The following is a 16,665-nucleotide window of genomic DNA, read 5'->3' on the forward strand; positions in this document are numbered from 1 at the left end:
TCGGAGACAATACTCCTACGGATTTCAATGCCAATGGTCCGTATGTTTTCCGCCAATAAATTTTTTTTACTTTATCCTGCAAAAAAAAAAAATCTGCAAGCAATATTGGTTTTCTCCTAATTTCTTAACATTACCATTCTCACTTACTACACAAGTCAGAACAAAATCAACAATATTGAAAATAGACACTAAACTCATTCTAGTTTCCAGAATCTTTTATAACTATATAATGGTTATGTAAAAACTGATTCATATTTACAAGTGATGATCTTTACACAATTTGTGAAACATTTCAAAGCAAGATTGATTTATTAGAATGTACGATAAGATCCATAAATAAGTTGGTAGTGAATACATCGGCAGAAAAGTCCTTACCAACCATTTTCATAAGAAGTGCCTTTGAGGTATAGCTGTTTCGAAGTAACCCTCGAATCATTACATTATAACAGCAACTATTAGGCAAACAGTCATTATCTCCCATGCTCCCAAAAAACATGTCTGCTCATCTGGCAATCCCTCTTTACACAGTCCATTAATCATTACACCATATTTGTAAACATTCGGTTTTAAACCACTGTCTGAGAGTTGACGAAATAATTCCTTGGCAACTTCAATATGCCCAGCTTTGCACAGCCCATCAATTAGGATAGTATATGGGACAATATCAAGTTCCAACCCACCATTTTGCATTGTTTGAAAAAATTTCAATGCCTCTTTGAGATTACCTGTTTTAAATAAACCATCTAGCAAAATCAAACAGGTCACTTGATTTGGAACTTGTCCAGAAGTAAGTATCTTTCTAAACAGTTCACATGCATTTGAAGCTCTCCCTAATTGAAACATACTTTGCATTAGAGTGTTTTGTGTGACTATATTCAGAAAGGCGTATTTTGAGATATTTCATGAAAGAGTTCCATTGCTTCATCTAACCTTTTACTTTTGCAATATCTATTGATCATCGTGCTGTAGGTAACTATATTCGGTGCACAACCCTTTTCAATCATCAACTGTAAAACTCTTCTAGCTTTATCCATTTCGTTCTGCAAGCAGTGACCATTAACTAATGCATCATAGGTAACAACATTAGACTCAATGCCTCTTCCTGAAATGAAATGGATAGAAAGAGGATGCCCGGCCTAAAAGACTGGTGGAAAAATCTCTTTTCATTGCGTTGGTAAACCTTGCTTTCTCATCATGTCAATGGTCTCTACAGCTTTAGAAATCATTCCTTCCTTGCAAAGTATATCAATCAATATAGTATATGTGACAATATTAAGTGAAATATTGTTATCCAACATTTCATTCAAAAGCGTTGTTGCCTTTTCCTGTTGGCCCGAATCACACATACCGTGAATTAAGCAACTGTAAGTAATGATATTTGGTTTAATGCCTTTAACCTTCATTTCAGATAAGAGATCAAGAGCCTCCTTTAACAACCCATTCTTACAAACAGTCAAGGATGGTACTATATGCTACAATATTGGGTTCAAAACCTCTCGCCTTCCATCGACCTTAGAAACCCAACACTCTATCGGTGTTACCGCTCTTACACAACCCTTAAGTATTGTCTTGTAAACAATCAAATCAGGTTGATACCCTCTTTCAGTCATTTCATCGAATATACTAATGGCCTCAAAAATCTTACTTTGATTACAAAACCCATTAATCAAAGTTGAAAAAGTTCTGACACTAGGTTCAACACCTAACTTCATATTTTCCCCAAAGCGAAAAAACCCAAAATCAATTCGACCTAATTGACAAAAGAAATTAATCAAGATGTTCAAAGAATACAAATTATAGGAAACGCCCAATAAATCGATCTGTCTATACATAAAAACAACAATGGCATAATGTTTCATCCTAAAAATGGCTACTAATAATTTATTAAATTACACAATTGAAGGTTTTGGGTACCTGACTATCATCTTATTGAACAAAATTAAAGCATCATCAACAATATCGAAGCGATCATCTTTTTTTCCCTTTCCTCTAACAGGCATGGGTTTCTTACTTAAGGCTTTGATGTGGGTAGCAATGTTGTTTGAAGAAGAAGAAAAAGAGTGGAAATTAGAAAGATGACTTCCACCATTAACAACTGAACGAAGAATAAAAGAAGAAGGAAGCTTACCCATATCTTGAATCTATGCAAAATGGAAAAACAAGAGCTTAGCTTGAAAATGAAACCATAAATGGCATCGGCACTAACACAAGAATTGTAATTTGTGAGAAAATGAAACCACAAATGGCGCCGGCACTAACACAAAATGGAAAAACAAGAGCTGAGCTTGAAAAAAAAAATTTACCCGTGAATCGAGGGAGAAGATGATGGTTGTAATGCTTCTTTATTCTTTAGGTAGTGGTGAGGGCAAAAATTGAAAAGGAAAATTTTTTTTTACTTTGCATGAGAATGAATAAGTATTCAGTGGTGAGGGAAGGGAATGGCTATTCAGTATTTTCCTGTAATACACCCTGAATAGATTTAGGCTGTAATAGCATTACAGCCAACCAAACTAATGTTTGGTGGTGGGCCCGCCGAATTGGGCTGGAATCTATTCATAAGCCCCCCAACCAAACATGCTGTCAGTACCATTAAAGGAGTTTCTTCGTTTGTATTAAACTCTGCAGTGGCAATTCAAGGGTCCGTTTTATCTAATAACACCTGATCCCCAACCTTAAAGTGGTTCGTTGCTTCCTTATGCTTTTCATCATGTATTCTTGGTTTTTCCTTGACATTTGTCCACCATTCGTCTAGTTCATCAATCTGCAACCTTCGCTCTTCATAAATTGTTCTAGTTTTTTGCATGAATTGGAACGTGGCTCTATCACATTTTTCCGAGGTGTTTCCTGCAAAAAATGTTGAGCCACAGGGTTACTTATATTGACAGAACTCGTATATTCATCTCAATCATTAGATGTCCTAATAGAATCACGAGCTTGGAGTTTAATCGTATCATCACCTACACAAAGTATCAATTTACATGCACCAACATCAATGATAGTTCTAGTAGTTGCTAAAAATAGCAGACCTAGAATTAAAGGTACGTCACTATCATCACCCATGTCTAAGACAACAAAATCAGCTTGGAATATAAATTTGTCAATTTTGACAAGAACATCTTCAACAATACCCTTAGGAAATCTAATGGTTCTATCTGCCAATTGAATACTCACCCTAGTTTTTTAGGTTTCCCAAGACCTAGTTGTTTAAACATTTTATAGGGCATGACATTAATACTTGCCCTTAAATCATCCAACGCGTTATTAATATTTAAACTACCAATTAAACAAGGAATAGTAAAACTCCCTAAATCTTTCAATTTGTTGGGTAGTTTATTCTACAAAATGGCTGAACACACTACGTTTAGCTCCACATGCTACGAATCATCTAATTTCCATTTGTTTGCCAAAAGCTCCTTTAAAAATTTAACGGAATTGGGCATCTGCGAAAGAGCTTCAATAAACAGTAAGTTAATATGCAACTTTTTCAGAAGTCTAAGAAATTTACCAAATTGTTCGTTTGTGTGGTCTTTCTTCATCGCGTTGGGATATGGTACATGAGGTTTATACTCCTTACCAACCGGTTGTTGCTCGTTTTGGCTTACCTCAACCTTACCTTGACTTACCACACTTTCTTGCCTCGATTCTGGTTCAGATTCAACTAACCCTTATTCATCTCGAACAGTAATTGCATGAAGCTGCTCTCTTAGGTTAGTTTTGGTGTTGCAAGGCAAGCTACCTTGTGGTCTTTCTGAAATTTACTTAGCAAGCTGACCTATTTAGTTCTCGAGCCCTTGAATTGACGCTTATTGATTTTTAAGTGGGGTTTCAATGTTTTGCAAGTGGGTTTCTGAAACCAAAATAAATTTTGTCAGCATTTCCTCAAGGTTCAGCTTTTTCTATTGCTGGTAAGGTTGTTGTTTAAAGCTTGGAGGGGGTTGTGGTCTTTAATTTCCTTGACCACCTCAAGAGAAATTGGGCTGGTTTCTCCAACCTGCATTGTAAGTGTTACTATAGGGATTATTCTGAGGTCTAGAAATTATTACACATATAGCTGATTTGTTCATTCTCTGTGCTAAGGCTGTAGGATAGACATTTTGGATTGTTCATCCCTCCTCCATTCGTATCGCAATGCATTACCGGATGTACCTGCGTAGAACCATATAAGCTATTAATCTTTTTATTCAAAAGTTCTACCTGATTCGATAACATGGTGACCGCATCTACGTTAAAAACATCAGCTGCTTTCATCGGCTTCGTTCTCACGACTTGCCACTGATAATTATTCAGTGACATTTTCTCTATAAAATCATAAGCCTCTTTAGGTGTTTTGTTATTTATAGTCCCACCGACAGCTGCATCGATCAGTTGCCTAGTTGAGGGATTCAAACTGTTGTAGAAAGTTTGAACTTGTAACCACAGAGGTAACCCATGGTGAGGGCACCTTCTCAATAAATCATTATACCTCTCCCATGCATCATAGAGGGTCTCTAAATCCATTTGCACGAAGGAAGAGATATCACTCCTCAACTTAGTTGTCTTACCCAATGGAAAATAATTCAATAAGAACTTTCGGTCATTTGATCCCATGTAGTGATAGAACCTCGTGATAGGGAGTTCAACCACTGTTTAGCCCTATTTCTCAATGAGAAGGGAAACAACCGTAGGCGAATGGTCTCGTTAGAAATGCCATTAATCTTGAAGGTGTCAAAAAATTCCAGAAAGTTGGTCAAATGAGTATTTGGATCTTCGTCTTGCAAACCATCGAACTGAACAAATTGTTGGATCATCTGAATGGTGTTCGGCTTCAGTTTGAAGTTATTCGCAACAATAGCAAGTCTCACAATACTTGATTCAGCCCCAGTTAGAGTGGGCTTGGAATAATCATACATAGTAAGATGAGCAGGATTCAGATTTGCCAGATTCGCAGCAACCACAGGAGGTAGTTGATTATTTTGATCTTCAGCCATCTCCTTAGTAATAATTATCACGTCCTCTTGCTCTTCCACTATACTTTGTTGACTCTGTCTTGCTTCTCAACGATTTCTGCTAGCTGTTCTTTCAATCTCACTGTCGAATATTAAAGGTCCTGACGGGTTTCTTCTAGTCATAAACTAAAGGGACCTGCCAGAAGCAAACAAAAGAAAAATTAGAAAATAAAAATTAAACTAAAAATAAAAATAAAATGCAATAAAGATAAAAATGACTAAGTTAATAAAAATTCAGTGTTCCTAATATTTTAGTCCCCGACAACGGCACCAAAAACTTGATAAGTCACTAAACTAACTAAAATTACGACAAAGGCAAGTGCACCTATCGAATAGTAGTATAGCTATGGTGAGTCGGGAATATCGTATCCACGAGAACTAAAAGTACTAGTAATTATTATCTTTTTATTATCTAGCCTATAAATTAAAGAGGATATTTTTAATCTACTAAGAACGCGACAGAGAGCGAGTTAGGAAAACATTTGAAGAAAACCAATGAGATAGACAATACCCAGGAAAGAATCCACTTAGACTTCACTTATTATTCTGAATCTAAATTAAATAATTTATTCACTTGTGCCTTGATCCGTAGAAATCCTTAACAACTGACTCTAGGTTGATTAATTGAAATCTCTTTCTAATTAAAACTCCTATTGTCGCATTAACTCGATCTATGGATTCTCCTATTAGATTTGACTCTAATCCGGTAGATTTATGTCATTTTATTTCTAGAATTGTATGCAACCCCACTCAATTGTGCCAGGTCTACTCTCAAACAAGGACATTTGCTCCACTAAAATAAGCATATCACACTTGAATTAATATCCTGAAAATATTAAAGCAATAAATAAGCATACATAATTGAGAACAAGAATCAAGTATTTAGCATATAATTCAAAAAATCAAATAATAAGATCTATCATAGGTTCCATCTTCCCTAGGTATCTAGGGAATTTAGTTCATAATCTGGGATGCAAACATCTCAAAATTAGAATAACAACAAGACATAAGAAACCTAATAAAAATTCGAAGGAAATTTGAATAGAGATATTCAATCTTGAAGGAGATCTACTTTTGAGTTGATTTCGGCGGTGTTCTTCGAGTAATTTCTTCGTTCTACTTCGCGTTCTCCCTTTAATCCTCTTCTAATATGTATTTATAAACTTTAGAATGCTTAGAAACCCTAAAAATTAGGTTTTTCTGTGTAAAGAGAAGCAGAGTTCGATATCGACATAGGCTGGTGTAACGCGTAAGTTTGTGCAAATGTACACAATCGTTATCAAGTAATAAGTAAGTATCGAGTTATCGTCTCCATAGGGATTGTATTTGTGTTAAATCACTTAATTGTAAAATTATACTAACAACTTAGTAAATAAAAATACACTATGGTTGAGAAGTGATGATTAAAATTAAATATATTAAACTAAATACAATGATCCCTAATTCAAATTATCCTACGTATGCAAATTATATGAATGAAATAGATTTAGCAAAATTAAACACAATTTGCAACAATTATAACATAAATAAACTAGGACAGTTACTTTAATTAAAATCCATTTATTATCAACATTCTTAATAACATTCGGAAAAGCATTCCATGGCAACTCGATTTTTCATGAGTTTGAAAACCACATTAGGTCATTTCGGAATCCTTTACTTAGTAAATACACATTTTACTGATCCTTACTTACTAAGGGTTTCTTAGCATTCGTGTGAGGTAACAAGGATGTGTTAGGTTTGAAACAGTTTAATCACACAAATCTAAAAACTATGTAGATAACAAAGCTTGGTTAGAGTTGTTATGCAACCTGCAATTAAATCGAGTTAGCATCTAAATTGAGTACATTTCAATTATGCGTCCTCTAGCCGTCGTCCGGTTAGGATAGCTCAGCTAATTCAGGTGCATTTCAATCACATATGAACGAAATATAGACTTGCTTTTAATTGAAAATATGATCGATTGAGGCATAAACATTATAAGCATGAATCAAATAAATATTATTTAATCAAAGAAATCATCCTAGCTTAAATAAAATTAAGCTAACATTGTTGAAAACAAGAGCAAATAATGCATAGCAAACATTTTTAGATTAAATTAAAGAAAAGAAAGATTAAACCCAAATCAAAGTGGCTGTCACCCAAGACTCTGACTGATGAGGCTCCTTCGCTTCTTCACTTTGCTCCTTTCCTGATGGCTCTCCAAGTTGGCCGACCAAGGGCTCTGTAAGAGGATTTAATTGCTAAAATCTCTATGAAGAGATGATGCTAGGCATGGGAAATGGAAAATGCTAAGAGAATTGAGAGAGAAGAGAGAATGATGATGGATGAGGGATGATGAATGAGGGAATGAAAGGACCTTATTTATAGGTGAAGAGAGGTGGGTAGTTTGCTAAAAATAGCTGGGTTTAGTCTCTTCACACTTCTTCCATGAGTGGCCGGCCACAATTAGAGGAATTTGAACTGATTTTTGCTTAATTTTTAAGCAATTTAAATGCCATAATAACTCAGGATTGAGGCTCAGTCCAATGTAAATCTTCAGGCAAATCTCTAATTTCTACCTTTTTTAATTAAACCAAAAAGTGTTTAAGTGGACAACCATGTGTAGCCAAATTTGGGTTGACTTGGTCTTCAATTTGGACGGTTTTTGTAATCCAACAAAGCTATCAGACCTGTCCAACACAAATTAATAAGTTAAAGGACCAAGGAATAAAATTTATCCAATTTAAATAATTAATTACAACCCAAATTATTAATGAAATATTTAAAATGATTTATTAAATATAATTTTATATTTAATTATTTAATTTTATCATGCATGACCCATTTTATGTCTTAAAAATATAATATGTCCAAATAAGTATAAAATAAGCCATTTTATGCATCAAACTATATAATAAAGCATAAAATCACATTTTAATAATTTCTATGTCCTAATTTCATATTTTCACATATTTCATTAATTTATTAAACAATTACTTAGTTTTAACAACGAATTTAAGTAAAAAGGCGATAAATTACATGGGAAAAATCCTATATATATTTTAGTTTACACACTCCCAAACTTAAATCATTGCTCGTCCCGAATAATGTTTATGCACAGCAAAAAGGTCTTGCTAAGACAAAATTTCTAACTATGTAAGCAGCATCAACCTTTGCCCCATAATCATGCATTAATAGCTTCATGTTCATAGATATTCTTTATTAACAAGTAATTCATATGCAAATTATTGAATTTTATACCAAGTTTCAAAATATGCCGACATGAATCATAGTTTGTATGTATGTCACAACCACAGATAACATTCTTCATTCAACATAATTTCTTATCAATCAGGCAAACAATCATAAGGCTTATTTATGATCTTCATATGTTGAACTTAGTACTTCCTCTCTACTAATGTAGGTGATATAATCATCAAATCAATAGGTCTTTTATAAGGTTGTAATGGGGCTCGGTTAAAGGTAGAGATTTTAAGAGATGAGACATTTCAGTTTCAAAATCTTAACCTTTAACTTTGTCTTGGATTTCTCAAAATACAACCTTTTTCTTTAAGTGAACCTTTGGAACACCCCAAACTTATTTTGAGCTCAAGCTCATACACTTTTCTTTTTTGGAGACTGAACAAACTTTTCTTTGCTCTTCCTTCGTCTTTTTTTTTTTTAAGAATGAGCAGATACATCTTTTTGAAAATTTCCTCAAATGTTGGTTACCAAAACAACTTTAGTTAAGATGGGTGCACAAAATTAGGATAACTATAAAAGATGGTAATGTGGCTTATAATGTAGGTTCATTGCAATAAACAAGTCTTTAATCTCAAAATTATAGTTTCAAGGGTCTAATATCATAGGGTTGGCTTGAAAGGCTCAAACGAAACAAAGAAATAGTGTCGATATCATTTTAGATTTTTATGTCCCCTAGGATTTTGCCTCAAGAAAATTACTAAGTCAATTCTAAAGATATAAACCTTCATGCATGTCTAATCTCAAGAGAAACTAAGTTTTCATGGCTAATATTACAAAGATTAAGATCATATAAGCATTCCATTCTTCATGATAACATACTTTCACTCAGATAAAATCATCATTCATACTTGCATACAAACTATCTCATTAACAAAAAATGACTCTATTCATTTATTAAAACATACTTATGAAAGAAATGATTGAAACATACTTGAAAATTTTAAAAATTTGAGCAATTTATTTGCCTTACCCCCCTTTAAAAAGAAGCAATGTTCTCATTGCAAGAACAAAGTAATGAATGAAACCTGAACACTAGGTACAGTTGTAAAGAAAGAGAGGCGAGTCATTAAGACTGCTTAAATACCAAGTCTTTCCTAATAACCCAATCCTAGACATGTGCATTACCATTACCACATCACTTAGTCTTTTTCTTTCTAAAGAAGTGTTAAGTTTATTCATGTTTGCTATGTTTTATTCTGCAGAAAGTAAATCCTAATTACGAAAGAAATAAATTCCTAAAGACCTAAAAATAATTAAATAAATAACAAGACAAGAATCCCCCCCTTTTATTTTTCTAATTCATTTCCCTTGTCTTTTTTAGCTCCATCTCCGCTTACATAGTCAGTACCTTCCATCCCTGTCACAAAGATAGCATCTGGGAACTCAAAACAAAAGTATTTCGAATTGAGTCATTTATAATTTTTGCATCTTTCCAGTAAGTTTGTTGTTGATTGTGCATGAACTTGCACATATCCATCAAAATTGATAACTTCAGTTTCTTTAAAACACTTGCAGAGGTCGGCATAGGAGTTGCAGATTTAGGTTCAACACTTAGCTTGACTGGTTCTTCTTCAAGGTCAACCCTTGGTTCAGGGGCTGCAGACCTATCAATTGGTTTAGCACTGTTCAATTCCTTGTCAAATTCTTCTTCTTCAGTGTCTGTAACTGAATTAGCTTCAATTTTAGTTTCCTTTGTTGACTCCTTGGTATCTAGCTCAATTAGCTCTTCTTGCTCGCCTTGATTCAACTCATGCATCTCTTCTACTAACCTTTCAAGATCATGATTTGTAATGCACCCTTGAACATATCGCCCCTTCAAATTTGCTTGTGTTTTAACATGGGCCCTTAAGCAAAGTGAAGTGATTAATGATGGGAAATAAGCGCTTCCCGTCTTCTTTTTAGCACAATCATGAATCTCCTTGAGAATAATTTTCCCAACATTAATGGACTTTTCTGTCAAGATTGCATATAACAAGAGCATCTATTCCATTGAGATGATGGAACTATGTGAGATAGGCATAAAACTGTAGCAAACGAAATAAAACCATACCTTCGCTACTAGTTTTAGGTATTCCCTTTGACAAGAATGGCTCCCATACTATCTTATAATCCATTAGGATACCAGATTTGTCACAACATCAAGAACTTGTTGAAGAAAATCCTAATTGATATTGTTCATCATGGGGTAATACTAATCTTCTTCAACATCAAGTAAGTTAAACAAATCATTGATGGACTTAGAAGTAAGAGGTACCTTTTTCTTTCAAACGATGACCTCAGTAGCATTTTGCATGGTCAAACTAGCATAGAATTCTTGAACTAGTTCATCAAAAGGAAGTGAACAAGCATCACAAAATTATTCCCACTTGAGAGCATTGATTTTCTTTCTAATCGGTATAGGAACAACCATCAAATCATTACTCTTCAAGTCAAAACATTTTTCCGACATCATAGGTTGATGCTTGAAGATTGAATCAAATCTCTCTTTCACTTCTTCATCGATCAAAATCAGGTTTTCAAGAGTAGTCTTTGAAGATCTAGTTATTTTGCAAGACATGGTATCTTCTCTTGAGAATATGGAAAAGTTTCTGCACAAGGGGGAAAAGAAATCGGCAAAGTGGTGAAGACTTACTACGGCAATAATCTTGCGATGACAAGAATGGTGTGACGGTGACAACAACTTGTGATAGCAACGGTGATTCTGCAGTAGTAATGACGGCGCTTCGGAAATCTTCTTACAGTGGCAGTAGATGGTTTCGGCAAAAAGGGAAGAGAACTAGGGTTTCTTTCAAGATTTAAGGTTGACGATAAAAAAGAGAGATTTAGGGATTTTTTTAGGGGTTAAGCAAATTGCTTTGAGAGATATGAAAATTAATAGAATGGAGAGGGGTTTATATAGGGAAGAATTAGGGCAACATGTAGCAAAAATTTAGCTACATTAGGGTTACTTAGTCAGCAAGTAATAGGAGTGGTGGCAAAGTGTGGGATTTTCCCTCTTTTTTGCTATCTTAAGCCTCAAACTCAAACTGTATTTACAAACTTACTCAAGAGAAAAAAATTGATTAGTACTTGGGCCAAATTTGACCCCTTTTATTAACATAAAAATTTAAAATTTAAACAAAACAACTAAAACTTAAAAATTTTAACTCTTAATTAGAAAATTTCTTTTTAATAAATTACATTAAATTAATTCCCAAGAAAGGTTGAAGGGGTCACAGCGGTCCCGCTTAAGTTCCAATCTCCTTAAACAGAATTGATTAAATGTAATAAGTTAAGAAAATAAGTTCAAATTATTTATTTATTTACAAAATGAATTCATGAAAAATCAAGGGTCTGTTAATTTGAACGAGGATTCAACTCGCTCAACTTCACCATCCCAATAGTGTTTGAGACATTGACCATTAAATTTAAACGTACCTTCATAATTGTCTTATTATTCAATAGCTCCATAAAGATAAACTCGGTAGATGGTATAGGGTCCTTTCCATCGGGATTTAAGCTTCCCAGGAAATAACTTCAACCTTAAATTAAACAACAAAACCTTCTAACCTTCTTTAAACTTGCGAGGTTGTATATGAATATCATGCCATCTCTTTGATCTTTCTGTACAACCTGAGCTCTTCCAACTCATCAAGTTGTAACATCCTTCTCTCACTGGCTTGCTTAAGATCAAAGTTCAAAACTTTAAAGCCCAGTGAGCTCTATTCTCCAACTCTAATGGCAAATGATGTGCCTTGCCAAAGACTAACCGATAAGGAGTCATTCTTAACGGTGTTTTGAATGTTGTTCTATAGGCCCATAATGCATCATCGAGCCTTCGAAACCAATCTTTTCTACTAGGGCGTACTACCCTTTCAAGGATACCTTTGATTTCACGGTTCACTCTTTCAACTTGCCCGTTAGACTGGGGGTGATAAGCAGTAGCAATCTTGTACTTCACATCATATTTGTCAAGCAACCACTTAAGCCATTTGTTCACAAAGTGAGAACTTTCATCACTAATAACAGCTATTGGTGTCCCAAATCGTGTAAACACATGCTTATGTAGGAATTGCATGACTACCTTAGCATCATTTGTAGGGTATGCTTCAGCTTCAACCCATTTGGATACATAGTCCACGGCAACTAAGATGTATTTGTTCCCATACGAAGAAGGAAACGGGCCTAAGAAGTCAATGCCCCATACGTCGAATAATTCAATCTCCAAAATGTTTGTCAAGGGCATCTCATTCCTCCTTGATATATTTCCAGTCTTTTTGCATTTATCAGAGTTCTTCACATAAGCATCTTTAAATAGTGTAGGCCAAAAAAAACTTGCTTGAAAAATCTTAGCTGCAGTACGTGAACCACCAAAGTGTCCCCCACTTGGAGATCAATGAAAATGATAGAAGATCTTAGCAATCTCAGTTTCAGCTACACACTTTTGGGTTATGTTATCTGCACACTATTTCCCGACTATCATGAAGGAATTTTTTTCCTTTGTTGGTATGTCATTTCTTGAGGAATTATTCCACATGCAAGATAACAAGCAAAATCAGCAAACCAAGGTGTTTAATGAATTCGATTTACCTCAAATAAGTGTTCATCTGGAAAATTCTCGTTGATAGGCACACATGATCGAGTTACCTCGTATTGTTCCAACCTCGACAGATGATCAGCTATTTAATTTTCGACACCTTTTTTGTCTTAGATCTCAAGGTCAAATTCTTGGAGTAAAAGTATCCAGTGAATTAGCCTCGGTTTCGCATCTTTCTTTATGAGCAAGTATTTAATGGCCGCATAGTCAGTAAATACTGTAACTTTGGTACATATAAGATATGAGTGGAATTTGTCAAAAGCAAAAACTATGGCAAAGAGTTCCTTTTCAGTTATCGTATAATTGAGTTGGGCTCCCATCAAAGTTCTACTTGCATAGGAAATAGGGTGAAATACTTTGTTTCTGCTTTAACCCATCATAGCTCCAATGGCATAATCACTTGCATTGCACATCAACTCAAAAGGTGAGCTCCAATCAGGTGTAACGATTATTGGGGCTGAGATTAATCATTTTTCTAGATTTTCAAAAGCTTCCAAACATGCTTTGTTGAGATCAAATAGTGTATCTTTCTCTAACAACAAACACAACGGTTTAGAAATTTTTGAGAAATTTTTGATAAACTTTCTAACATGGCCTAAGAAACTTCTAACTCCTTTCACATTAATTGGGGCCAGTAATCTTTCAATTACATCCATCTTTTCTTTATTGACTTCAATTCCTCTCTTTGAGATTTTATGCCTTAAGACAATCCCTTTCTTAACCATAAAATGACATTTTTCCCAATTAAAGGCAAGATTCTTATCTTCGCAACTCTTTAGTACTTTAGCCAAATTACTCAAAAAAATATCATAAGTGTTACCAAAAACATAAAAATCATCCATGAAAACCTCAACAAAATTTTCAACCATATCAGTGAATATTGCCATCATGCATCGTTGAAATATTGCAGGTACATTGGATAAACCAAAAGGCATTCGCCTAAAAGCAAACGTACCGTATGAACAAGTAAAGGTTGTTTTATGTTGGTCCTCCAGAGCTATAAATATTTGGTTATATCCCAAACAACCATCTAAAAAATAATAGAATTCATTATCTGCCAGTCGATCTAACATCTGATTTATAAAAGGCAACAGAAAATGGTCCTTTCGAGTTGCTTTATTCAACTTTCTACAATCAATATAGATTCTCCAACCAGTAACAATTCTCATTTGGAATCAACTCATTACGCACATTTTCAACAATTGTATTCCACCTTTCTTCGGTACACACTGCAACGGACTTACCCACAAACTATCTGAAATAGGATAGATGATTCTACATCTAACCATCTGATCACTTCCTTTCTCACAACCTCTTTCATAATAGGATTGAGCCTCCTTTTCCCATCAATTCGAGATCTTTCACCTTCTTCTAAAATAATTTTATGCAAGCAAAAAAAAAAGGCTTATACCTCGAATATCAGCTATGGTCCAACCAATTGCTTTCTTAAATTTCTTTAGAACAGCAATTAGTTGCTCCTCTTGATCATTCATCAGTTCTGCTAAAATAATCACCGAAAAAGTAGAATAGTCACCAAAATAAACGTATTTCAAATGGGAAGGAAATACCTTTAGTTCGAGTTTAGGTGGTTCTTCAATTGACAACATGGGTTGCACCAATTCTCTGACTTCTAACTCCAACTGTTCAAACCGTGTAGATTGAAAAAAAATTCTTGAATTGGCTTCCATCAAAGCCATGTTTTCTTCACCTTATTCATCCTCCAAAAGGTCAAGATCTAAGGCTTTCTCCAATGGATCTTTTTCAAAATTGCTTTCCATAGAAACCAAGGTTTCTATCTTTTCCATAACTGAACACTATTTTACCGGATCGAGAAATTTCATTGCTTTAAAAATGTTAAAGGTTACCTGAGTGTCTTGAACTCGCATGGTGAGTTCACCTTTCTGCAAATCAATTAACGTTCTTCTCGTGGCTAGGAAAGGTTTCCCAAGGATAACCGACACTTTCTTATCCACTTCAAAATCTAAGATAATAAAATCAGCAAGAAACTTAAATTTATCGACTCTTACCAAAACATCCTCGATCTTTCCCTCAGGATATGTTAAAGATCGATCCGCTAGTTGAAGCATCACAGTTGTAGGTCTTACTTCACCTATCCCTAGCACCTTCAAAATAGACTTAGGCATCGAGTTGATACTCGCTCCTAAATCACGCAAAGCTTTACCATAGTAAGATTCACCAATATTACAGGGTATTGTAAAGCTTCCTGGGTCTTTCAATTTCGGTGGCAGTTTGCTCTGCAGGAACACACTGCACTCCTTTGTAAAGGCAATAGTCTCATACTCACTCAGTTATTTTTTCTTGGACAGTATATCATTCATAAACTTCACATAATTCGACATTTGTTTTAAAGCCTCCACCAATGGAATATTGATGTGTAACTGCTTCAGAACATCCAAAAATTTCTTAAATTGCATCTCATGTTTCTGCTTGTGTTGCTGCAACATTTGTGGATATGGAGGTGATGGTTCAATCGGGTAACTCTTCTGAGTAAGTAAATTTGCATCCAAAGAAGATGTTAAAGTATCTAAATTCACTAAGTTAGGATTTACCTTGTCAGTCTTTGCAGATTCTGACTCTTTTGGTGTAGGAATTTCAATAGCTGGTTGATTCTTCTCAACAGGCTTATCTTCGACATCAATCAATCGGGGTTCCAAAATTTTACCACTTCGCAATGCCACTACCTTGATGTGTTCTTTACCCAAATTTTTTGGATTCTCAGTATCGCTCGGTAAGTTTCCTTGCTGTCTATTAGGAAGCTCTGTAGCTAACTGACCCATTTGGTTTTCCAAATTTTTCAATATTGCTACTTGGCTTTGGACCAAAGCTTCATTCTCTTCCATGTATGCTTTCAACAAATTCTCCAAACTATTTGATGTCTCAGCTTGAGGTGGTTTTGGAGCTTGCTGATTAAACCCTTGAGATTGGTTGGGTCTATGCTGTAATAAGTTGTTGTCCGGTCTATTCCCATGGTTACTCCAAGAAAAGTTAGGATGATTATGCCATGAAGGATTGTAGAAGTTGGACTAGGGTCCTTGTCCACTCTTATTTTGATATTGGTTCCCTACATAGTACACTGACTCGAGATTTGATGGACAATTCACAAAAGAATGACATTCCCCACAGTACACACAGGAAACTACTTCAAATGGACTTGGTGGCTGAGCTGCAAAATTATTAGCACTATTAGCGATAAACTATTTTAACATAAAAGAAATAGATGATACCTGAGCTGACAACGAAGTGAGGGTGTCAACTTCATGAACTCCGGCTACACGTCTTCCTGAAGCTGTTTGATTTGTTGGCCATTGATAGTTATTACTTACGATCCTCTCGAAAATCACATAAGCCTCATTATAAGACTTAGACAAAATTGTACTATTCGCAGAAACATTTACCATCAATCTTGTATGTGCATTGAGACCATTATAGAATGTCTCCAACTGGATACAACGAAGAATCCCATGATAAGGACACTTACAAAGTAACTCCTTGAATCGTTCCTAAGCCTCATACAAAGACTCGTCATCTAATTGGAAATTTATGATCTCGTTCCTCAACTTAGCGCTTTTGCTAGGAGGGAAATACTTAACCAAAAATCTCTCTGCTAATTCTTGCCATGTAGATATGGAACTTGGTGGAAATGAATTGAGCCATGCTCGTGCTCGATCTTGCAATGCGTACAGAAATAACTTCAACCTCAGTGCATCTTCAGTCATACCGGCTATCTTTAATGAATCACTCACCTCCATAAACTGTAACGCCCCTTACCCGAGATCGTCGCCGGAGTCGAGCACTTGGCGTTACCTGACTTAACTTACTAATTCGGGGCATAAAATT

At 35.0% G+C, this 16,665-nt stretch overlaps 1 protein-coding gene and 2 non-coding genes across 3 annotated transcripts; 2 read left to right on the plus strand and 1 right to left on the minus strand.

Moving 5' to 3' along the window:
* Positions 1–435: 435 nt before the first annotated feature.
* On the minus strand, positions 436–4,967 carry LOC128290546 (pentatricopeptide repeat-containing protein At5g16640, mitochondrial-like). Its single transcript, XM_053026238.1, has 7 exons — positions 4,760–4,967; positions 2,660–2,844; positions 1,915–2,141; positions 1,542–1,644; positions 1,181–1,427; positions 938–1,102; positions 436–725 (listed from the first exon to the last, which is right to left on the minus strand). Exons 1-7 carry the CDS (start codon positions 4,965–4,967, stop codon positions 436–438), a joined length of 1,425 nt encoding a protein of 474 aa, XP_052882198.1.
* LOC128290972 (small nucleolar RNA R71) lies at positions 4,424–4,530 on the plus strand. Its single transcript, XR_008280750.1, has one exon. It is a non-coding gene; the product is annotated as a small nucleolar RNA R71 (small nucleolar RNA).
* Positions 4,968–16,284: 11,317 nt separating the features above from the next.
* Positions 16,285–16,388, plus strand: LOC128290891 (small nucleolar RNA R71). Its single transcript, XR_008280669.1, has one exon. It is a non-coding gene; the product is annotated as a small nucleolar RNA R71 (small nucleolar RNA).
* Positions 16,389–16,665: the final 277 nt, after the last annotated feature.

Source organism: Gossypium arboreum, chromosome 3 (assembly GCF_025698485.1).
Source record: "Gossypium arboreum isolate Shixiya-1 chromosome 3, ASM2569848v2, whole genome shotgun sequence".
In the NCBI taxonomy this organism is placed as follows: domain Eukaryota; kingdom Viridiplantae; phylum Streptophyta; class Magnoliopsida; order Malvales; family Malvaceae; genus Gossypium; species Gossypium arboreum.